This window comes from Sinocyclocheilus grahami, unplaced genomic scaffold (genome assembly GCF_001515645.1).
Source record: "Sinocyclocheilus grahami isolate Dianchi unplaced genomic scaffold, SAMN03320097.WGS_v1.1 scaffold1.1, whole genome shotgun sequence".
NCBI lineage: Eukaryota > Metazoa > Chordata > Actinopteri > Cypriniformes > Cyprinidae > Sinocyclocheilus > Sinocyclocheilus grahami.
Genome location: NW_015505180.1, coordinates 1,403,999 through 1,428,033, shown reverse-complemented (window position 1 = coordinate 1,428,033; position 24,035 = coordinate 1,403,999). Strand labels below are relative to the sequence as shown.

Genomic DNA, 24,035 nt, shown 5'->3' with positions numbered 1-24,035 from the left:
GTTGCATAGCAACACCCTAGCAACCTCCCAGATTTTTTTGCATTGGCAAGAAACATTTTCACTTTTCAGGTAATTGAGCTGTTATGATTATGTCAGTTTGTAGGTCAACAGGGGATGCTAATTTCCCATGGGCCCCCTATGGAATGTCTTATGGATTTATTTTTATATATAGGTTTTTGCGGGAATGTTCTCAAAACCCTTAGGAAATGTCTGAAAGATGCAAAAAAAATTCCAGGGTTTAGGACTATAAACCGAACAGCTTTATAAGTAATAAATTCTACATCTAATTATTCTGATTGCAAATTTGTGTTAATGAACTGATTTAATCGAGACTATTCCCTCATAAATGATAAAGTCCATTCTCTTAATGGAAAAGTTAATTTCTAACACTTCTTGCAAATAACAGTAATTCTATCGACGAAAGTGTGGCTCGTCTCCTGCCGTGCTCAGGTACCAGCTACTACTGAATACACCAAGCATGCAACTTTAAAAGCCCATTTAGATCAGCCCGAGTCTCGGATGAGACGCATCAGCCGCGCTCTGCGTGTTCATCCTCAGCGCGCACTTTCCGATGGATTTTATATGTGGGGATAAAATATGATTTGCTATTATAAAGCACGGATCCCAGCGCTGCAGGGACGTAGTGCATGATTCGAGCTCTGCACCGCTTACGGAGTCTACCTTTCTCCGGTGGGACACACGGCGCCTGTGCTATGTATGTGCGAGGATTCGCTTTTATCGGAGCCCTTGGATGAGCACTTCGGCTGAGCTAGTATGATAGCCGTCTCTTTCAAATGCCGATGCCAGATACTGCGGAGAGTGAACAAAGGTACGGTCTTGGTTGTTTTCATCCTTCGCTATACCTTATATGCAGCCCTCCCCGGTACGCGGACGCGTTCTTGTATGATATATGGACGTTTACGCAGGGCATTTACACGCAGAGTGGGTTCACCGGAGCGCAGCAGAATGAAGCAGCTATGGTCATCAAGCCTCGTGCCTTTGTTTTGAAATGCTCTCGCATGAAGCCAGGGGCAAAAAATACGCACTGAAGTGGCTTTGTGTGCCCCCCCATTAATATTTAACAGTAGAGTGCTGTAGTTTGGTGGTCTGCTTAGTGCACTTGTAAGAGAACAATGCTGCTTTTTTTTCTGTTTGTATTTGCCTGACAGCTTCTCCCCTGTCAGTTATTTGCCTGAAGGCACAGCTTCCTGCTGTTGTTTGGGAATAGTGTTTGTCTGTTGGATGAAAAGCTCTCCTGATCCTGGTGTGCAACACAGGCTGGGTTTGTTTTAAGCATCTCTAGTGGAAACTTAACTGAATCCTGATGAGTTGCGGGTCATGTTACATTTTGACTGGTGGGTTTGTTTGATTGAAGGCTATTTTTTTGTTTGTTTCCCCAATGTTCAATGAGCATAAACAGTGTTTTTTATTAGAGGACTGCTACGCCAATGAATTATTTTTGTATATTTTCCCCTTGACTAGTAGTGGTTTGTGTGAGTTAGCCAACTTGGCATTGCTTAAGAGATGCGAAATGGTGAAGTTGTCATAAGTACTGCAAGTTGTCCTCCCTCAGGGGAAAACACTTGACCTCAGTAAGATGAGTAAATACCCAGTTGGTGGTGTTAAAAAAAAAAAAAAAACATTTCAGCCAGAACGAAGATCCCTTTCATCTGTGGACGAACTGGTCTCTGTCTGGATGGTACTGATTTCTGGTTTAATACAGGTGTCTGGTGTAAACACGGGCAGCAGGTGTTCGTGTCTGATTTCCCATGATGCTGTTGTGCCAATCATATAGTTTCCCCTATGAGTTGTGCCTCCTGGGGTTTAATGCATCTATACAACATGGTTGAATGTGTCCCAAATTTGTCTTGTGGAACTGGAAAATATAAAACATATTATCATATTTAATGATATAATATTTGATGTCATGTTGAATATTCCAGAATAGGCTGTTTAATGTTTGTGGGTCATTTTAGGGATGGCACATGTTTAGACTTGTGTCTTATATGAGGCACATTTCAAAGGTCACGTAAAGAGCCTCACAAAAACAGCCACTTTTGTGAATGTAGCCTTTCATTTGGACTGTGTGTGTGTGTGTGTGTGTGGGGTGTTAGACACTTAGGTAGAGCCATTTGACTCATGATGAGTCAGCGAGTAATCTGTTATAGGTGAAATGAAAGCATATATGAGGAATAACTTATTCAAGGCAGATGATGTCAGCTAATGGACACTGATGTTGAGGTTTCAGTAGACTGATGGTTCCTGGACACAAAAGTTTAAAGCAATGTGTAATCGTCATTACATCAGAGATGTCATTATGTTGCTTTGTCTGGTCATATTAGCCAGTGTTTTGCAACATCAAAAGCCAACAGTAAGAAGCAATGATATTGAAGTGAAGGATAATAACAGGCTGAATGTACAACAGTACATGACTACTTACCACATAAACACATAAATGGATATATTTTTTTCCCTTATAGAATATAAGATAAGATAAGATAAGATATCTAGAATCAGGTATTCCAGAGATCAGTGTAATAATGTGATATTACTAACATTCACTCTTAAAAATAAATATTCTTTAGTGGCATCAGTGGTTAAGATCCATGGAATCTTTCCTTTCCACAAAAGGTTCTTTAGATTTTTTTTATGTTCTTCACACTGAGAAAAAATGGTTATTTATGGAACTGTTCTCTGAAAGGTTCTTTGGGGAGTCAAAAATGGTTCTTCTATGGTTCTTCTTGCTGCAACCCCCCACCTGGAACCTATTTTTAAGAGTTGAATAATGTAGATGATTTCTATCCAAAGGAAAAAACTGCTTCATCTTTTTTCCTCTCACCAGGGTCCATTGCAGCTAGTTGTTGATGAATTGTCATCTCATTTGAAATCGTCTAGTGTTCCTGGGCTGGCCTTAGCCGTGTGCAGCATTTGTCTTGGTCGTGGCATGGCCTGTCGGTTTTATATCTCTGTTACACATTTGCTGGCATTCAGTCAGAAAATGAAAAAGAGGCCCAAGGTGTTGGTTTCCTCTTCATTTTACTCAACAGAAACAGAGAAATTTGTGCCTGAAAACAATATTAATTAGATGATTTTTGCCAACCTGAAAGGTGGGATAACTACTGACAGGATGTTTTTTAAAATAATGTATTTCACATTTTTTTTCACCAACTAGAATAAACATGCCTAGCTTCACCTCTGCAGGTGTTCTGCGAGCTGTGCCAATTATATTTTAGTTGCATGTATGGTAATAAGTCGAGCCAACCGCACTGCCACTCACAACTATACTGCTTTCAAGGGACACAAGGTGGGCAGAAATATCTGGCTATATTTCATATACTAGTCACATGAAAAATGTCTGTTTGCTTTGTAGATTGTATATTTGTGCTTGTGTGCTCATATGTTTCCATCTGTGAGCTTATGTTCACGTCCAGGTTTGTGTGTCTGGTTGTGGCAGCAGTGTCACACCATACCTACTGTAGTAATTGGTATGCTGATCGCTCCCTAACTCTGATAAGGGACATTTTCTATTTCCAGTCTTCAGCAGTCATTGGGTACACTGTAACCCTTTTGCACTGAGCTCAGTGGCTCAGGCTACATGCTTCCTAACTGAAAAACAATTTAGAATTCAGTTTGCAGAGCTGTATTAAGGAAACCAGGTAATAAGCTCTGATTCACACCAGATAGAAAGACAAAACACACACCTACTGAGGGAAAGCAACTGCACGGGCAAAAATGATCAGCCATTGAATATCTTGCTACCTGTATGAACTAAAAGGTGCACTTTTATGGAACAGTGTTAAAAGTTAATTCAAATGCATAGAATTAAAAAGTTTTGTTTTGTAGAATACAAATTTTTTTTTGACATTAATGACATTTCGCCCAAATGTCTTAAGACCAAGAAATGGACTTGTTGATCAGGTAATTGAACACTGATTAGTTCAGTGATATGTACTTTTACACATCTCTAGGATTCAACAGCAGAGATAGCTGCTGCCATGCTGCCTCTTGAACATCACACCTTTTTCTTGTTTCATTCACACACCGGAGAAGCTATCATGGCTTCAGCAGAGTCCACGGAGCTTCAAGCTCTTTCGCCCGGCTGAAGTTTCAAAAGAAATTTGACAGTTTTTTTTCTCCTGAGATGAGGATGCTGTGTTCACCGCATCTGGCTCTTATTCATTCTGCTGGCACATGTCTGTCCTGATCTCCACTGCTTTCACTTTGAACAGCCTCCATCAATCCTTTTATGCTTGCTTGACAGCTGGATTTAGTGCCAGGAAGAGGAGGTGGTGATGGAGGTGCTGTTTTGGCTCTGTTGCGTTATGGGCGCATGTTTTGAAACTGTAAAACCTAGAGGTATTACGATTTGACAGCTTTCAATGAGTGTCCTATATTTAAATCATGGTATATGGAATGGAGGAAAGGGGAACAGAGCTCATTAAGCATGAAGTTCTGGTGTGTCAACCTCCAGCCTTTGCGACAAGTAAAACGCATGTCATGGGAAACAAGTGCACTAATTAACTTGATTTTCTGACGAAAATATGAGAGCTTCTTGCCTGGGCAATACTCTATGCTCCAATTCCAGGGGGTTGCTGTGTGGTTACTATTGCAGTCTGAGTGGTTTTTCGTTTTCTTCTAGGGTGCTCTGGCCAGGGTACTTTTGGTTAACCCTCATTCACACTGCTAGCTTGTACCTCAAGCTGACCCCAAAGTCAGTTAGTTTTAATTACAGTTAACAATTTTTGTATGATTGGGTACGAAAAATAGTGTTGAATTGTGGTGCAAACACATTATCCAAAAATAGTTTCCCTTACAGTCGATTCAACCTTACAGTTGGACCTCGTATGCTAAACAATTACCAATAATATGTTTTTGCAAAATATTTGTACTTTTATTAAACAAATTTGTATTTTTTATTAATTCTATATATGTTTATTTATTTATACACCAAAACTATTTTGTTGTATGAAACAAGATTTTAAATTGTAACACAATATTTATTTATTTGCACATTTGCAACCATTTTAGTTGTAGTTTGGGGCCCTTATTGATAATTGTTCATAATTTGACACATTATTTACTGAAAAACTTGCACAAACACATTCACCTCCAGAATGTAAATTTTTAGCTGCAAGAAACCTGAATCTTAGTCAAAATTGAATGATATCTTGCTTTCACTAGCAGTACATCTCATTTGAGATCAAAGCCATTGGTCATAGCCAACAGCCATTCAGTGCGAACGAAGCTAAAATCCATTGCATTTTTCACCCAGTTTTATAGTCCACCAAGTGAAAATTGAGTGAGATTACATAGAAAATGTATAGCACACCTCATGTCAGTAGCACAAGAGTTAGGCCTACGTGTTGAAGTTTTGTACTTGGTGGTTTGCTCGTCCTCTACTTTAGCAGGGCAGACTGTGGAAGGTTAAAGTAAATAATTCTTGTCAGCAATGTCAGCTTTGTGACGTTACCTTCCTTGCATGGGCCGATGAAGTGTCAGGGCATTGGTTGTTCAGCTGATATGTGAGGCGATCAAGGCGACGAGAGACTCTCAGACTCCATTGCATTTTCAATCAGCCCTGTCTTTTTTCAGTAGAATAACCTTTGTGCCTAGAGGAAGTCTGTTATTTTGAATGGACTACACTCTGTCGCTATACTTTGCAGCCTCTGCGTAATTTTTCCCCAAGGGTATGAATGTCACAGAGTTTTCTAAAGGTTAAGTGTAGGGGTTTTTTGTGCTACCTCAGATGGGAGACAGATAAGCACCCCTTCATCTCAGCTCTGGCTGGGTTTAAATATCACCAGTCTGAGAAAACCCCCCCTAGTGTGCTTCTCGGACAGGTTAATAATATAGAAATATACCCATAAATAGCAGTCCTTCCTCAGCTGTCTCTTCTCCCGGGCCCAATTAAGTCATTTCCACCCTTGTGTCCAATTTTGGCAGGACTTGACGGCCTCCAGCTGATCTTGAAGCATGCTGCAGGTTCGGAAGGCCAATGGAAACAGTCTGCTCTGGTATTGTGATGTCTGTCTACCTGGACTATGCTCATTCTACAGAGAAATCGCACCCAATTTAGCAAATAGCTATTAGTTTTAGCACCAACCCATCGAGGGTCTTATAAACAGGTTGTACCAGCGCACAAACAAGCAGTCCTGATTCAGAACAGAAGCCTTCATTAGCCTCATTACATGCAAGACTTGCTTTGCTTTTGCCTGTGTCAGCTGCACCGCATGTGTCCTCGAGCGGTGCTGCGTGTGTGTAGCTAATTTCCCCAAATTCATGTACTGACCCAGAGTGTCAGAGCTTGGGCTTCTAGCTTGCTTAATATTGTGGTGTCAGCATAGTTTCTCGACAGGTTGTGTAATGCGTCGCGTGTCGTCTGATTGGCTAAGCTGCCTGCAGGGTTTAGTCATCTGCTTCCGTATGTCTGAATAGTGAAACTGAAACCAGCGTAGGGTGTCATGGAAACTGAACACAGCCAGATTGACGGCAAACACGAACAGCAGGCGCAAATAAAGTGTTAATAGACTCTTTTGGCTAGTGGTTGAATGTAAACATTGGCAACACATCAAATATTGTAACTAAATGCACTTGTTTTCGTACAAATGCATTAATGGTAGCATTCTCGCTAAACTAAATGGTTAGCTAGAGCTGTATGACTTGAGAATTTTTTTTAAATTTTTTTTTTTTGATTAAAAAGAGCGATTGCACTAGTTATTAATTATTTATTTAGATGTGCTTGTTTGTAGGGCTGCATTTGTGATTTATACATCATTAGTTGTTGTTATACTATTATTATGTATAATTCTTAAAAATAAAATACATTTAAAAAAAATAAAGTATTTAAGAAAAATATAATAATAATAATAATAATTGTTGTTATATGCTATTATTATATACAATTATTTAAAAAAATGGAGTAGTTAAGAAAAATATAAATAATAATAATAATGATGATGATTAGTAGTATTTTTTCACAGTACAACTGTAAATTCACAATACTAATATTTAACAGTCTTAAAGCTTTTAAGTGGCAAACTGCAGATACACTGTAAAAAGTTATTTTTCAAAGTTGTAAATAAAACAGATGATTGGAGTTTCACGCTTCTCCAAAACTTCTCCTCGTGACAAGTATAAGAAGACATTTGGAGCATGTTATGTTCCCAAATGCATGTTATAAGTGACCCAAACTCAGCACATTCAGAAATGAGTTTGTGTGGATTTACTGCTAAACTGTTAGACCCTGGAGTGGTTACCTACTGTACCAAAGTACTTGAACCCTCCAGCAAAAACTTTCCCCAAAAAATCCCTTTATTTTTCCAGACTGCGTGGGCTTTACTTTGGAGAAACAGTCCGGGTGGAGGGTTAGTCCTGTAGGGAGAAACAACATTAGGCAGTAGCGGGCGGTAATGGGGCTTGTGCTTAGGAAGCGAAGGGGAGGGGAAGATGAGGTAGAGAGGTTAGGTGTATGTTCTCTGTCGTTCTCAATCTCCTCTCCCGGTTAGGATTCCTCCAGAGTTGGTGGAGTGAGAGAGAATAAACTGTTTGTTCCTCTTGCCCAGTGAGCAAGTCGGGGAGCACTGAAGTTGTGAGGCGATGGTATAGTGTGCTGCTCTAAGATAATGCACTTGTGGCGCCTGCTGTTCTCTATGGCACACATTTCGGTTTACTGAGAACATCAAAGACCCATTGAGTTAATAAGTGATGTGTTCAGGAACTTCAGATATTTGCGAAGTGCAAATTTAAAGCAATAGTTCACCAAAAATTTAAACTCATCATCAGAGTTGCTTGTGCCGCTTCTTCAGTGCCATAGGACAGGAAACCATATTATATAGATTGCATGTGATGTAAAAAAGACTGTAAAAAATATATTTTTAGCTTTTACAGTTAAGTTGTAAAAAGCAGATAAATAAAATAAAGTAAAGCCACTAGACAAACTAGTCTAACTATATTTTATTTTATTTTGAGTGCAGGGAATTCATCATCAGAGTCTGATTTACGCTCAAATGACTCTCATGAGCCAGTTATTTTAATAAATAGTTTGGTCAATTAATCAGTTTCAACCAGTTTGATGAATCCTTCATTTAATCAAATCCATTCAGTCAAATCTGATTTACTCAATAAACTGGAAGTTGTCATAATTTTCAGTGTTTTTTTATACATGTACATGCTGTTTTCTATGTGTTCAAAAATAAAAATAATAATAAAGTAATAAAAATGTTATAAAAATGTTGAGAAACATCAAAAGTACACTAAATTTGCTTCATGTCAGTACGGATGTCACTGAAAGTAAAGATAACTTGCAGTTCAGTGAGTGAATTTGATATTGATTCATTAAGTGCTCTTACTGATTCAGTTCATTCAGTGGAAGATTCATCAGATTGATTCAGTCAGTAACTCCCGGGTTTATGAATCTTGATTCACTAAGCAATCTGGCTCATAAGAGTCATTTGATTTGCTTTTTTGTGTGAACTGTTCCTTTCAGTAGTGAAAATGAGACAATCTTCAGTATATTTGTGATGAGATAAGTTAAGTTTTACCCTTTGGACACACAGGGTGCATTTACATTTTCGCCCACTGACAAAATCTTGACATTTTTGAACACACATGGTGCTGTAATATCACATTTCCTTAAAAATACTGTATTACCATGGCTGGCAGCAGTTTTCATCTTTTAAAACTCAGTGCTGCACCTTCTCTTTATGGAGGTCAAAGAGTCACTTTCATTAGATTCATTCATTTGGCTTCTCATGAATTTCTAAAGTCTTGATGTTTGAATTTGAGCTTTTAAATGGATAGGCCTCTCCAGCACTTCACACAGCCAATTACCCACTGCAGTCGCCTTCAGTGGGAGCTGGAGCACCTCTCACCTGCTCTGCAGATAAGCTTCAGAGACATTCGCATACGCAGTGGGCTGAAATGAAAGGTAGAATCACTCAGAAGAGTTAGCCACTTATCCACAGGAGGGAAGCCGCCGAAGGGTTGGCTGCTTGAGATGGTTGGTGACACTGAGATCGGGAATCTCAGCGAATGAAAAAATTTCTTGCACGAAGAGTCGTTTTTTTTAATCTCTCCCAGGGGTCCCACCTACTTCCTCACTTTCAGTTTACCAAATAACAGAAAATGCAACTCATGCACATTTTGCTCTTTAAAATGCGATGCCATTTTTTCAGTGACACTCCAATCATGCCCATTCAAACTGAGGGACTTTTGTGAGCTTGATGCCCCTTAAAAATGCAAATTAAATATGAAGATAAAATAAAACTGTACTACCAGACTATTATTATTATTATTTTAATTATTTAGGAGCACCACTCTTGAGCATATTTTATATATATATATATATATATATATATATATATAAAATCACAATTAAGTGCATGGTACCCCTGTATTCTTCTACATCAGCACTGTGCTGTTCAACTGCTTTTCTTTAATAGGCTGGAAAATCACAAGTACACAAAGACTGAAGAACTGAAAGAGAGAACTTGCTAGAGGGCATTTTTTTTCTCTATTTATCTTCTGATATTCTTCATTTGGCTGCCCACCAATTTAGCTGCCCAACCACGTGAAGCCACTCTGAGATCATCTGCTGCTTTGGGTCCTGTGTGGTCAGTAATGAGCTCAGTGATGGAGCCTGGGTCAGGGTGAGAATTAAAGTGTTTAAATGTGCATCAAGCCAGCAGCTGCAGCTCCAGCACTTAGACCAGAGGTGAAGGATTACATATGTTTCCTTCGCAGACTTTCCCACTGCAGAGTACCAGCAGCAGGTCCTGATCAGAGGATGAGTTATAGCTGTCTCATATGAGTTATATGATGTCTGCACACTTCTGAACACTTTTCACACCTATATTAACAAATGCTGCAGTAACGTCAACACTCATGTTCTCTTTGGGGTCTGAGCCCAAGGTCATTTTAAAAGTTCTAAACAAAACAACAATAACAAAATACACTACTGTTCAAAAGTTCAAAAGAATTATATATATATATATATATATATAAGAAATATCTATTCAGCAAGGATCAAAAGTGACAGTGAAGTCTTACATTGTTACAAAAGATTTTAATTTCAAATGAATACTGTTCATTTAAACTTTATACTTTTAGACTAGAAAGTTCTTGCTATTTTTGCCAGTGCAGAATGCATCAGTGAATGGTCAGTGAATTAGTTATGGTTTGGAGTTTGTGACTCTCATTCTCACCCTGTCAGAAGATCTAAACTCTTCTCTCTCTTGTTCCTTATTTCTTTCTTCTCCCAGAGATGCCACTCTCATCCCAACTGTAGTTCCACCTCATCTGAACCACTAGTGGTTGAGTGTGACACGAACTGACTGCTCAGGCCACCCGTGTTCAAATTTCAGGGCTTTTAATCCCAGGTTGTCCCGCCTCTCCACTTAGAGGTGAATACGAGCAGACACTCCTCCACAGTGCCCAGGAGGATGCTGGGATTGTGGCTCCCTTTATATATGATGTAGTTCCACTCTTGGGCTTTGTCATTCCACTTTACGCAGTCTGAGATCACAGCTAAAAATAATAGAGCCGTTCCTTCACTCTCCCCTGGGGTAGCGCTGGGCTCGCTTCAGTCTGGTTTTAACCAGTATTTGAAGTCGTTTTGCATGAAAATGCTTTCTTATTGAGGACAGTTGAAATGTTTCTTTGTCATCCCCATTTGTTATCATCTAGAGCAATAGCATGTCATGTTATTTTTAAAGGCCACGTAGAGAAGGCCACAAAGTTACCCCATTCCTGGCATTTGTATGCTTGTCGCCATTTGTGACGCAAATTATTTAGTCTACTAGCAGGGGTTGCTGGGGAAAAACAGAAGCCTGTCAAGCCTGCAAATTGCAGAAGTTCCAGATCTTTTAAGAAGTGTTCCTGTACCTTGCTCTCATGTCCTCCAACTCCCCAAATGAATGTATGGGTATGCATGAGCGAGCATGCTGTGACCTGACAGGATGACGGCCGCTTCACTTGCATCTCTCATCTTGTCCCATTCTCTCTCTCTCTCTCTCTCTCTCTCTCTCACTCTGCCGTGCACAAACTTACCCTCTTGCTTCCATTGCTTTCTTGTGCTGTAGACCGAAATTTCTCATCTCGCTTCGGTCTGTGTTAATGCTTGTCGCCTTGAGACTCAGGGTTTTAGTTATTATTGCTGGGGAAAAACAGAAGCCTGTCAAGCCTGCAAATTGCAGAAGTTCCAGATCTTTTAAGAAGTGTTCCTGTACCTTGCTCTCATGTCCTCCAACTCCCCAAATGAATGTATGGGTATGCATGAGCGAGCATGCTGTGACCTGACAGGATGACGGCCGCTTCACTTGCATCTCTCATCTTGTCCCATTCTCTCTCTCTCTCTCTCTCTCACTCTGCCGTGCACAAACTTACCCTCTTGCTTCCATTGCTTTCTTGTGCTGTAGACCGAAATTTCTCATCTCGCTTCGGTCTGTGTTAATGCTTGTCGCCTTGAGACTCAGGGTTTTAGTTATTCATTTCTCCACCTGTCGCAACTTTGACTTTTGCAGAATGTGTCTTCAACCAACCTGGACTGTCACTGGTGGAATAAAGCAAGCGTACTTGTTGATCTCTTAAAAACTCTTCTAATGGTGTTCCATTCCATCGGACTGTTCAGCTATTGGTTTGCGGGATTTGCTCTAATCTAGAGTGCATAAGTGCCCTGGGGTTTTTCTTTGAATAGAGAAGGAAAAAGTAAAGTGTTGGGTCATCACCAGCACTTTTAGTACGCCCACTGCCGGAGAACCTACCAGTGCACTCATCCGAACAACATCCTACTTCTCCGAGCTCGTACGTGTGTGCGTATGAGCAGTTTTGTGTGGATGTTTCCACGTGTCGGGCTGAACTATGCAGAGAACAGATGCGGGACAGCTGCTGAGATTGAAGATCTCTGGCACAGTTAGTCTTGGTTTCTGGAGGGCAAAGTGGATTTCAGACGACCCCTGGGTGTTGTAGAGCACATTTACCCTATGGCGTACCTGTGTGGTGTCAGCAGAGCTTTCCGCAGTGACGTCGGTGAGTATCACCGGGGATGGTGACACTGGGAGAATGAGCGATTGGATGCTGAAAATAGGCTTTGGCTAATACGGTTAATTAATATCCCGCTGTGCGGCTTTGTTTTCTCTAAACTGCTAAATCTGTCAGAATAGGGATAAAATGGTGTGAAAATTGCATGTTAAATGTGGAAATTGTGTTATCTTGCAGGCTATCCAAGAAATAAAGAATCTGTATTAATTATTATTTTCTGAAGGTCTTTGATCCTAAAATGAATGCATATTCAGTCATCCAGGGATCCGGTCAGGCCTGAATGTCATCAGCATAATAATGTTTAAACACACCTCAGTTTATCAATTTTCACTGGCTACCAATAGCTGCTCGCATAAAATTCAAGGCATGAATGTTTGCCTAAAAAACCACCACTGGCTCTGCACCACTTTACCTTAAAGGTGACGACAAATGAAAATCTGACTTTTCCAGGTTTTAAGTGCTATAATCAGACCTGTAGAGTATTTTGAGCTGAAACTTCATAGACACATTCTGAGGACACCAAAGACTTATATGACATATTGTGAAAAGGGACATAATATGTCACCTTTAATTCATTACTTCAGACTTATGTGCCCTCTAGAAGCTTGCGTTCTGTAAGTGAACGTCGCTTTATTGTGCCATCCCAAAGAGGCACAAAATCACTTTCACAGACTTTTAAATTAAATGTTCCCTCCTGGTGAAATGACCTGCCCAACTCAATCCATCTTCAAGAATTGGCTAAAAACACATCTCTTCCATCTTTATTTGACCCTCTAACTCTAGCACTCTCTATTCTAATTCTATTCTTTATCAAAATAAAAAAACTTGCCCCTTTTACACTATTTATTTACTAACTGCTTGTTTCTTAAAAACAAACAAAAACAAACAAACACTTGCTTCTCTAATCTTTTTGTATTCTATCTATTTGTTTTCTTTTTATTTATTATACAATTAACAAAAGCAAAAAGGCCTCTAACACTAGCTTGCTCTATTCTTTTTTCTATTCTATCAGTTTTATTTTGATATGATTTAAAAAAAAAAACCTTGCTACGTGTACTGCATTAAGCTAACTGAGACTTGTTATAGCACTTGCATATCATTGATCTTTTGTTGATTTTGATTGTTTCCATTGTCCTCATTTGTAAGTCGCTTTGGATAAAAGCGTCTGCTAAATGTCTAAATGTAAATGTAATGTATGAATGATCCGAGAGACATGGCTGTATCAGCTGGTTGGTTTGGCTGACTGAGCTTTTGTGATGTTTGATTGGTTGCTCTCAAGACTTCTCACACATGGCCTCAGTCTGTCATGCTGTATAACAGACTGCTGAACAGCTAATATTAATGCCAAAAAACAAAAACCTTGAATTTCACTGTTTCTTTTCCCCCCTTAAAATGTGAGTGGTGCTTGCCTATGCAAAAGTCACTGCCGCGATGCCATTTTATTGCCCACCAGGCAAACTTGAGGCAAAGTCTGATCTTAGAAAAGTAACCTTAACTTCACTATAACAAGTCCCTGTATAACTTGCTCTGACACTGTGTATGTTTTTGCCTTTTTTGTTTTGTACTGCTCTTTTTATTATTATTATTGGTTACTAATTATAGGTTACATTTTAAACAAACCCATAAACCTAAGTACAGCATGAGCAATCTTAGAGATTCTTGCTGAAATAAGCAACAGTAATTACAACGTTCATTAAGAGACAGTTAAGAGACAGTTTCTCATCATTCTCATCTTAAAATTAATTTCATACTTAATTTCATTCAAATTTCATACAGTACATAATGCTGAGATGCCTAAATTTAATATTAAATATTAAATAAACTTGACTTTATTTTATTTATTTTATAAATTGTATTTATGTATTTATTTTTATGTTGTATTGCTATTTTAACCAATATTTCGTTTTTTATTGTTTAGTGTATTTTTTTCCATTTTAAATTCTGAATACTTAAATATATACTCAAATTGTGAAACTCGTGTATTAAATAAATTCAGTGCACACAGACTGAAGTAGTTTAAGTCTTTGGTTCTTTTAATTGTGATGATTTTGGCTCACATTTAACAAAAACCCACCAATTCACTATCTCAACAAATTAGAATCCTTCATAAGACCAATAAAAAAAACATTTTTAGTGAATTGTTGGCCTTCTGGAAAGTATGTTCATTTACTGTACATGTACTCAATACTTGGTAGGGGCTCCTTTTGCTTTACTGCCTCAATTCGGCTTGGCATGGAGGTGATCAGTTTGTGGCACTGCTGAGGTGGTATGGAAGTCCAGGTTTGTTTGACAGTGGCCTTCAGCTCATCTGCATTTTTTGGTCTCTTGTTTCTCATTTTCCTCTTGACAATACCCCATAGAGAAGGTCTGGTGAGTTTGCTGGCCTGTCAAGCACACCAACACCATGGTCACTTAACCAACTTTTGGTGCTTTTGGCAGTGTGGGCAGGTCTGTGTGTGGTGGTTCTTGATGCCTTGACCCCAGCCTCAGTCCATTCATGTTGAAGTTCACTCAAATTCTTGAATCGATTTTGCTCGACAATCCTCATAAGGCATGAGGTGGTTCTCTCGGTTGGTTGTGCATCTTTTTCTTCCACACTTTTTCTTTCCACTCAACTTTCTGTTAACATGCTTGGATACAGCACTCTGTGAACAGCCAGCTTCTTTGGCAATGAATGTTTGTGGCTTACCCTCCTTGTGAAGTGTGTCAATGATTGTCTTCTGGACAACTGTCAGATCAGCAGTCTTCCCCATGATTGTGTAGCCTAGTGAACCAAACTGAGAGACCATTTCGAAGGCTCAGGAAACCTTTGCAGGTGTTTTGAGTTGATTATCTGATTGGCATGTCACCATATTCTAATTTGTTGAGATAGTGAATTGGTGGGTTTTTGTTAAATGTGAGCCAAAATCATCACAATTAAAAGAACCAAAGACTTAAACTACTTCAGTCTGTGTGCATCGAATTTATTTAATACACGAGTTTCACAATTTGAGTTGAATTACTGAAATAAATGAACTTTTCCACGACATTCTAATTTATTGAGATGCACCTGTATATACAGTATATATATAATTTGTTTTTTCTTTGTATTTTGATTTTGAATGCCAGATTTTTCATTGTGGTCTCTGGCTTTTGGGCCCCTGCATATTTGTTTAACAGGAATGTGCCAAATTAATTAACTCAATTTGCATCAAGATTGGGTACTTGAGTGTAGACTACATATGTTCTACATTTATCCAACTGTGAATTGCTGGAATCGGTATACCAAATATCCATCATCTGCATCTGTGGAGTGGGAGATTTGTATTTTGTCATAGAGTGAGGATTACAAAGGCTTGTGTTCCTGGTGGTCCTCACTGCGCATGTGTCTCGTCCTGTTTTTCTCTTGTCTTCTTATTTCTGTGTGTGTGAGATCTGCACATCACAAGCACTGAGGCTTTAATTTGGAGGGCTGTATTTCATGTGAAGGTGTTACCTAGACAGGCGAGAGCCACTTTGTACTAACACCTTCTGCTTGGATGCCAAGATGAGCCTCTCCCTCGCGCTTATTCATTTTGTCTCTCTCCATCTCTGTAACCAAGATTCAGGAAAAGAGACAAAATCATCGAGGTCCAACAGCTTTTGAATGCCACACAATTCGCTGACACTGAAGATGGATTTGTATCTCAATCTCAATAATTTGTGCAAGACACTGTCAAGACACACACAAAAGGTGAAATTTAGTTGGATTGCTTGATGCTACCCAGAGTTTTACTACACCGTCTCTTTTATACATCTAACAACACTTTAATAGTGGGTGGGAAAAAAGATGTGCCGACTATTTATATATAAATATTTTCCAGATATCATATTCTTTTGACTTATTGTCTTGCAGTGTAATGAAAATATTCAATTATTAAAATTTGGCATGAATGAGAATTCACATTGTTTTGCACAAGTTTCATGCTATTAATTAATTACATTTTTAATCAAAATGTCATAAATCGAATCTTCCCGGATGTGTACTGGACATGTGCCAATCATTTAGTCCACTTAAACCCTGTTATGCAACAGTGTTATTTATTATTTATATAGTACATTTATTTGTATTGTGATATTTTTATATTTTTGAAAATATGTCAATTTTATATTTTTCATCATAGGTTTAGTTTTAGTTTTTTTTTTTTTTTACTATTTCTATGTAGCTTTATTTTTATTTCAATTACAGCTTTAATCATTTTAGTACTTGAAAATGTTTAATGTTGTCATTGGAAACTAACTGAAAAAAATATGCTAAAGATGATGCTTAAGACATATATAAATAAAATTGCGGTTCTGCAGGTGTATGATCGACAGAAAATAATTACTCATTTTATGCACATTGTTATGCCTTTTATGCGCCTGTCCTTGTAAAGCTTTGCTAAAAAGGTTTTGTTATCATGAAACTTTGACTCCTCTGTGCATTTTATTTGCTTAAAAGTGAGTGTTTATCATTAACAGTGTACACTGACCTATGTGCTGCCATTTTTGTGTGACATCATACACTAGCATCTCAAAATTTCTATTAAAAGGTTCATGTAGAAAGTTGGAAATTGAAATGTTGAATTGAACTCAACATTAGTAGGCACTACTGTGCAAAATGGTTGTTTATTTCAGGTGAAATTTCTAGTAGACTGTGGAAGCCATTTGAGAATGGCTGTTGTCGTGTCATGCTAGCTTAGCTTTCCTATGCTTCTAGCTCTATGAAGCATTATATTTCTTTTAAAACAGGATTGTGATGATCTTAGATGGTGTTGTCACCAGTGTTATAGGAATATTTAGTTATAGTAATATTTCTATTTAGCGTTCATTTTTTTAAATCTCAATTTTAGATTTAATTTTAGTGCTTCAACTAAAACTTATTTTAATTTGAGTTTTTTTTTTCTCTCTCCCTCCCTCTCCAAGATTCTATCTCTGTGTTTTTATAACACTGAGTGTGATGCCCAGGAGAGTCACTCAATCATGTGAGCCTCAAACCGCTGTGAAATAAAGCTGAGAATGGCTGAAGTCTCTCCACTCATGCACCTTCACTGATCTCGCTGCACATTTAAATCTCCTCGATTAGTCCTCTGCATTGTTATTAATATGGATGAGGGGATTAGCAAATTGTTACCTGGAATTTTGCAAATGAATCCACCTGGGTTCGTGTTCTCTAACTGGTTATAATCACAGTATGTTTTAAGCAACATATAGAGGAGCCGAGGCCTGCAGTGCAGGAGCGTCCCCAAGATATTCGGGCTGCTGCTGAAGAGATACGGATGCATCATTCATGTATAACCTCAATTTCCTGCTTCAACACTAGCTCATGCTTATCCTAGATACAAGTCCCTTGGCATACACATCTCTTTTTAAATGCCATGTTAGCATTCATTGGGCAGGCACAGAATGAGTGAGCGAGACAGCCTGCTGACAGATGAGTTATCTGTTGATGGCATTGGGCGCTGGCTTGCTAGCTGAAAATGTTGCTGCATCAAAGTAATTCAGCACTTTCAGAGCCGCATGTAATGCAGGGTGCAGCTGCAGAGGCGTCTATTAATTTCGCCTGAGGTCTGTTATCAAGCTGTCGAAGGTGTGAAAGTTTAATGGAGGTTGTGGCTCATTTTAAGGGCTGTTTGTGGTGCTTTCTTGTGAGCAGAGGTTCTCAGGGAAGTTTAGACTGTTTTGTTGTTGGGTGTTTCTTCAACTTTAGACACTTTTATGTCCCCAGGGTTGTTTCTTATTAAAACTAGCAGAAGGTCACATTAAAATGGTCTTGAAACTTTTTAACCATCATTGATACATTTTTTTTAACATTTATTTTTATTTACTTTTTATATTTAATTGTACTTTTATGTATTTTTTTTACTTCCACAAATACTTTCAATCTAATACTAACAAAATCCATGATTAAAAATAGAACAACTATAATAATCTAAATAAAGAGTTGAATAAACAAATATGTTTGATGTTTACTGTGTGAAATATGTGAACACTACCGTTTAAAAGTATTGGCTTGGTAAGATATTTTTTTTATGGTTTTGAAAGAAGTCTCTTTTGCTCACCATGGCTGTATTTATTTGATTAAAAATACAGTTAAAACCGTAATATTGTGAAATTTAAAATAATAATAAAATATGTTTTGAAATGTAATTTATTCCTGTGATGCAAAGTTGAATTTTCAGTATCATTACTCCAGTCTTTAGTGTCACATGATCCTTCAGAATTCATTCTGATCTGCTGATTTAATACTGATATTATCTTAACTTTATTCTTTGAATAGAAATTTCAACAGAACAGAATTTATTTGAGCTATAAATCTTTAAAAAAGTAATTGTATATAATATACATACAATGCTAGCTAAGAAAGTAGCGTTAGCAAGTCAAAGTATTCATTCCTGCAATCATCATTGAAATTATGGGTCATTGTAATCACTGAAATGATTTTTTGGATAAAATGGCTGACTGCTTTGTCGACAGTGTTACTACACACAATCCTCTGTGATGTGTATTGTTATACATTGTTAGTAAACTAATTAAATTAACTACTGAGAGTGTAAATATAATTAAGAGTTAATTTCAAGTCCAAAAGTGGCCATAGTTGAAGAACCACCCTCTAAAATTACCCTTCCGAAGCAAACCGTGTTTCTCTGAGAGGTTTAAAACTGAATGTCAGAAGCAGATGAGAAAAGAGATTGCGAACAGATGTGCAGGCTAGAACTTCATACCTCGCCGCCTGTGCAAAATTCATGATAAATGCGCTGAAACTTTTTCTCCCGAAAGAAGTCTCTTTTGCTCACCATGGCTGTATTTATTTGATTAAAAATACAGTTAAAACCGTAATATTGTGAAATTTAAAATAATAATAAAATATGTTTTGAAATGTAATTTATTCCTGTGATGCAAAGTTGAATTTTCAGTATCATTACTCCAGTCTTTAGTGTCACATGATCCTTCAGAATTCATTCTGATCTGCTGATTTAATACTGATATTATCTTAACTTTATTCTTTGAATAGAAATTTCAACAGAACAGAATTTATTTGAGCTATAAATCTTTAAAAAAGTAATTGTATATAATATACATACAATGCTAGCTAAGAAAGTAGCGTTAGCAAGTCAAAGTATTCATTCCTGCAATCATCATTGAAATTATGGGTCATTGTAATCACTGAAATTATTTTTTGGATAAAATGGCTGACTGCTTTGTCGACAGTGTTACTACACACAATCCTCTGTGATGTGTATTGTTATACATTGTTAGTAAACTAATTAAATGAACTACTGAGAGTGTAAATATAATTAAGAGTTAATTTCAAGTCCAAAAGTGGCCATAGTTGAAGAACCACCCTCTAAAATTACCCTTCCGAAGCAAACCGTGTTTCTCTGAGAGGTTTAAAACTGAATGTCAGAAGCAGATGAGAAAAGAGATTGCGAACAGATGTGCAGGCTAGAACTTCATACCTCGCCGCCTGTGCAAAATTCATGATAAATGCGCTGAAACTTTTTCTCCCAGAAGACCCTGTTTGGTGCAGGTGCCAACAGATAGTATTTTCATTTGGCTGTGTGTGTTTTGTCATCCTGTGGAGAGGTTAGTGCAGCATACAAATAAGTACAAGCAGTTTTTCCACACTTTAAGATAGAAATTTAGCCTTTTAAATATTAAAAGGACATACCGTTAATCAAATTATTGAAGTACTTCTTGCTTGTGGTTTGGGTGATATTAAAGAAGTGCATTATTGTGGTGTTTTTCCACTATTTTGATTGTCTCTAAACGGTCTCTGTTTGGGAATATTGATCTCTGTCTTGCATACAACTTCAAAATGATGTCCATCAGAAGGAAAAACAGCCTTTAAGTACCACTGTTTTTCAATTTTACTGTACTGAATAGAGTTTGGTGACACAAAAAGGGAATTGCATGTCTCAATGTAATAGTCTGCATGATTGAACATAATTAAAGAGAGCCATTATTCAGACACCAGATTATTTATTCTCAGATCGCAAATATCATATTACATTTTTTATTTGATTAGTTGCAGTTGATCATTTTTCTTCCCTTTGAAGGGGCAGTTTAGAAATTGTGTAATGAATTCAATCTTTCTTTTTTTTCATCCATGTTATAATTGAAGTAATTGAAGCAATTGTTTATGAATATGTTTTTATATCCTGCGAATGGTTGCTAGCATCAACCATCAGTCATGCCTGGTTCCATATTGAATTATGGCCCAATTTGTCATTTTGACTGCTAAAAGTTTCAATGGTGGAAAGCCAATTCAGTGCTGAGCCCACCTGCTAGTTCGCCTACAGCCTTCATAGAGAGTTAAACCGTCAACTGACAGTGGGCAATTAACCAAATGTTTTCATTACACCTCCAAGCAATGTCACAGACAAAATAAATCTTTATTCTGTACCTCGCTGCTGTCCCTGTCTGAGCTTTTCATGAATACTGTATGTGGTTCTCAGCTGGTGGTTCTCTTTTCTAATAGTGTGGCGAACAGCAGGGAGAAACAATGCTAAATGCTAATAACCAAATGCAAATAAACATAATTAGGACAGAGCCTGAAAGTTTTTAAAAGAAAGGAGAAAAGTCCTCTTATAACTTTTGTTGTTTGCATCAAAGGTTGTGCATCCAATCAAGCTGTACGATATTTATTATATACTGTATTAAATTATATACTGCTTTGTCTAAATAAATGTGGAAAAAAGTGAATTTAGGTATCACAACATTATAACGCACAGTATGAACATTTTTCATTTTGGTATTCATTTTGAATTGAATATAATTGGACATTGGTATTTATTTTGTTTTAAAAAATGAACTTTAAGCATTAGTTGATGGAAAATCTAAATGTAAAAATACAGCAACTGAGCATGCACAATTACATATACAACATTTGCTTACATATATAATATCATCCAAAATCATTATATATATGGTGCATCACTTAATTACATTAAGTCTGTGCCATTTATGGTAATACATCTTTATTAATAACATTTAAAAAAAATTGTATTATTAAAATAATTTATAAATTAATAAATTGTTAATTTTTTTTTACTTAAATTAACAAATTGTTTATTTTTGTACAATAAATGATACAGTGTTGGATTGCCTCTTGGACTGAAAGCCCTTTTTGTTTTTCTTCCTGTGTTTGGTTGGATTTTTCTGTGCATTATCTATCAAGTTTGCTATCTGGATCAGTCTGTGATCGCATATTAACGTTTTCTGTCACAGCTTGAAAAAGTGATGTGTTTTAACCTGCTGGCAGGATAGACGTCTATATCTTGCTCCCTCCGTCATACACTCCATCTGTACTTTTATCTCCTGCTTTGTATCATTCTCGCACATACTGTGTCAAGCTTTATCTTTCTGTCTCTTCCCCTCAATACCTGTCTGATGGGCATAGCATTCGATCCCGCCACAGAAATCTGTCGGCTTTGAGAAAGCCGATGGCCAATCTCATTACCGTGGCAACATGGCAAGGCAACACTAGCTCTGTCTGCCTCATTCAAACAGGAAAGGTGGGAGAGAGGACATGGAATGAAATGAGAGACCACGAGTAATGGGATCAACTTATCAACTTCCACACCTGTCCCAGTGTAGCCCTCAAAGCACAGCTCATTAGATCCCAGTGGCCCTTTTTCTTGCTCTGGGCCGAGATATTACGCTGAACCCTAAGTGAACTGAGAGAACCATGCTTTCCCCAGACAGCTTAAGACAGAGCTTGTAATATGACCATGGCATACTGTGCCACAAATTGTTTGGATATTGAATGACCCCTGTGGGCCCCCCGGTGCAGCTGCGTGACAGGGCTCACAACATGCATTAAGGATGCATTGGCTTGGAGGGTGTTTACGAAAAAGAAACAGTTCAATAAGACATTTCGAAACCAGAGCTATGAAATACATTATATATATACAGTGGGTACGGAAAGTATTCAGACCCCCTTAAATTTTTCACTCTTTGTTATATTGCAGCCATTTGCTAAAATCATTTAAGTTAATTTTTTTTCCTCATTAATGTACACACAGCACCCCATATTGACAGAAAAACACAGAATTGTTGACATTTTTGCAGATTTATTAAAAAAGAAAAACTGAAATATCACATGGTCCTAAGTATTCAGACCCTTTGCTCAGTATTTAGTAGAAGCACCCTTTTGATCTAATACAGCCATGAGTCTTTTTGGGAAAGATGCAACAAGTTTTTCACACCTGGATTTGGGGATCCTCTGCCATTTCTCCTTGCAGATCCTCTCCAGTTCTGTCAGGTTGGATGGTAAACATTGGTGGAACGTTGGACTCTGGTCGATTCTGTTTTAAGGTAAGGAATGTTATTTGCAATTATGTGTTGTGGCTGGGTTGTTATAGGTCTGCGTGACTCTCGCTGTCTTGGGTCTAACTGAACGGAGGAATTATGGTATTCTTCTGTAGCCTGACGACGAGTAACTTTACGTTAACCGTTGTTCATGTGAACTCAAAGACAGCCTGATGCTTTGTATATAGACTATTTGGGTGGCTGTTTGTTGTTTCACCTATCAATTTGTGTCGATAAAGTATAATAGGGTAAATCCTGTATAGTGATTTATCCTATGTAGTGCTTGCATAAAGCAAGTAGTGCATACATTTGTAGCTGTTATGTATCATTGTAAGCCCTCTTTTGAGGCACACCCCCCCCCATAAAAAAAAGCACGTGGGCTCCCATTTTGACCACTCAAGATGATACACTGAGTTCTGTTTGTGCTTATTTTATTATCACTTAACACTTTTTATTATCAGAAACTTTTCAAAATGCATCTCAATCAGTGTTTCACCCACTGTAACAAATCACAAAATTAAAAGTAAGGCTTCATTTTGGCATATTTGTATGTAGTTACTGAACTTGGATTGGTGTGAAATGTTTTCAAAATCAAGTCACTCCATTAATGTGCTTTCATGTTCTATCATGGCTGTCATTTCCAAGTACTTGTACCCAACGGTGTTTACCCAGAATATTTATGAAGCTTTTTTGTTGCTAAAGAAGAGCAAGTGTCTTTCATTATAGCCTTTAAGCACCAAAGAGGCTCTTTTTGTAGCCCGTGTCCCGTTATTGCTGTCCTCCTGTGGTGAGATGCTCAGCAACTCTGTTCTGTCAGTAGCCTCAGGGGGCTTTACAGCCTCGTCTCTCCTCACTATCTATCCCACTACAGAAAGACATATTGAGAGGGGAAAGGAAAGCGATAGAACACATATAAATCCGTCTTTTCCTTCCTCCAGTCAGGAGAGAGGGATTACAAATCCCTTAATTTATTTCTTCTCCAGCTTAGACAGCTGATGTAGGGATGGTAGGGTGTGAGAGAGGGAGGGAGAGAGCGCCCTGCTTGCACAGATATGCAGTATTCTTAACTGTGACTTTGACGATCCCACTGAGGGATTGATTGACAGCCAGTCAATAGGGGAGTGACGCGTCTGCCCTGACCAACAATATCTATGCAAGACGGTGAGAAAGATGGTAAATATAAAACAAAATGATTTAAGGGAAGCAATTGGAAAAAATCCTAAAAATGTACATTTTTATATGAAGCTAATTCAAACTATGAAATAACCCTAAAATAACTTTTTTAAAGGGGTCATATGATGTTGCTAAAAAGAACATTATTTTGTGTATTTGGTGTAATGAAATGTGTTTATGCGGTTTAAGGTTAAAAAAACACATTATTTTCGACATACTGTAAATTATTGTTTCTCCTTTATGCCCCACCTTTCTGAAACGCGTCAATTTTTACAAAGCTCATCGGTCTGAAAAGCGAGGTGTGCTCTGATTGGCCAGCTATCCAGTGCGTTGTGATTGACCGAATACCTCAAGTGTGTGACGGAAATGTTACACCCCTACCATACTGTGATGCCCTGTCAGGCCGGAGCGACGAGACAAAAACATTAAAACCCATTGTAAACGAGGCATTTGTTGCATCCAGTGGGGACATAATTACGGATTATAATGACTTATACTGTCTTTTTACGCGTTGC

General features: G+C 37.9%; 1 protein-coding gene across 3 annotated transcripts in view; it reads left to right on the top strand.

Annotated features, from left to right (window-relative positions):
- The first annotated feature begins 513 nt into the window (after positions 1–513).
- LOC107565244 (glutamate receptor-interacting protein 1-like) overlaps positions 514–24,035 on the top strand; it is a 98,519-nt gene continuing 74,997 nt past the window's right edge. For 2 of the 3 annotated variants that reach the window (XM_016252230.1, XM_016250808.1), the window contains exon 1: positions 514–829. In XM_016252230.1, coding sequence (XP_016107716.1) covers positions 775–829 — 55 coding nt within the window. In that variant the 5' untranslated portion in view covers positions 514–774. Of the gene's footprint in view, positions 830–11,781; positions 12,025–24,035 lie in introns of those variants that run through there. The other variant, XM_016251515.1, reaches the window with a different exon arrangement.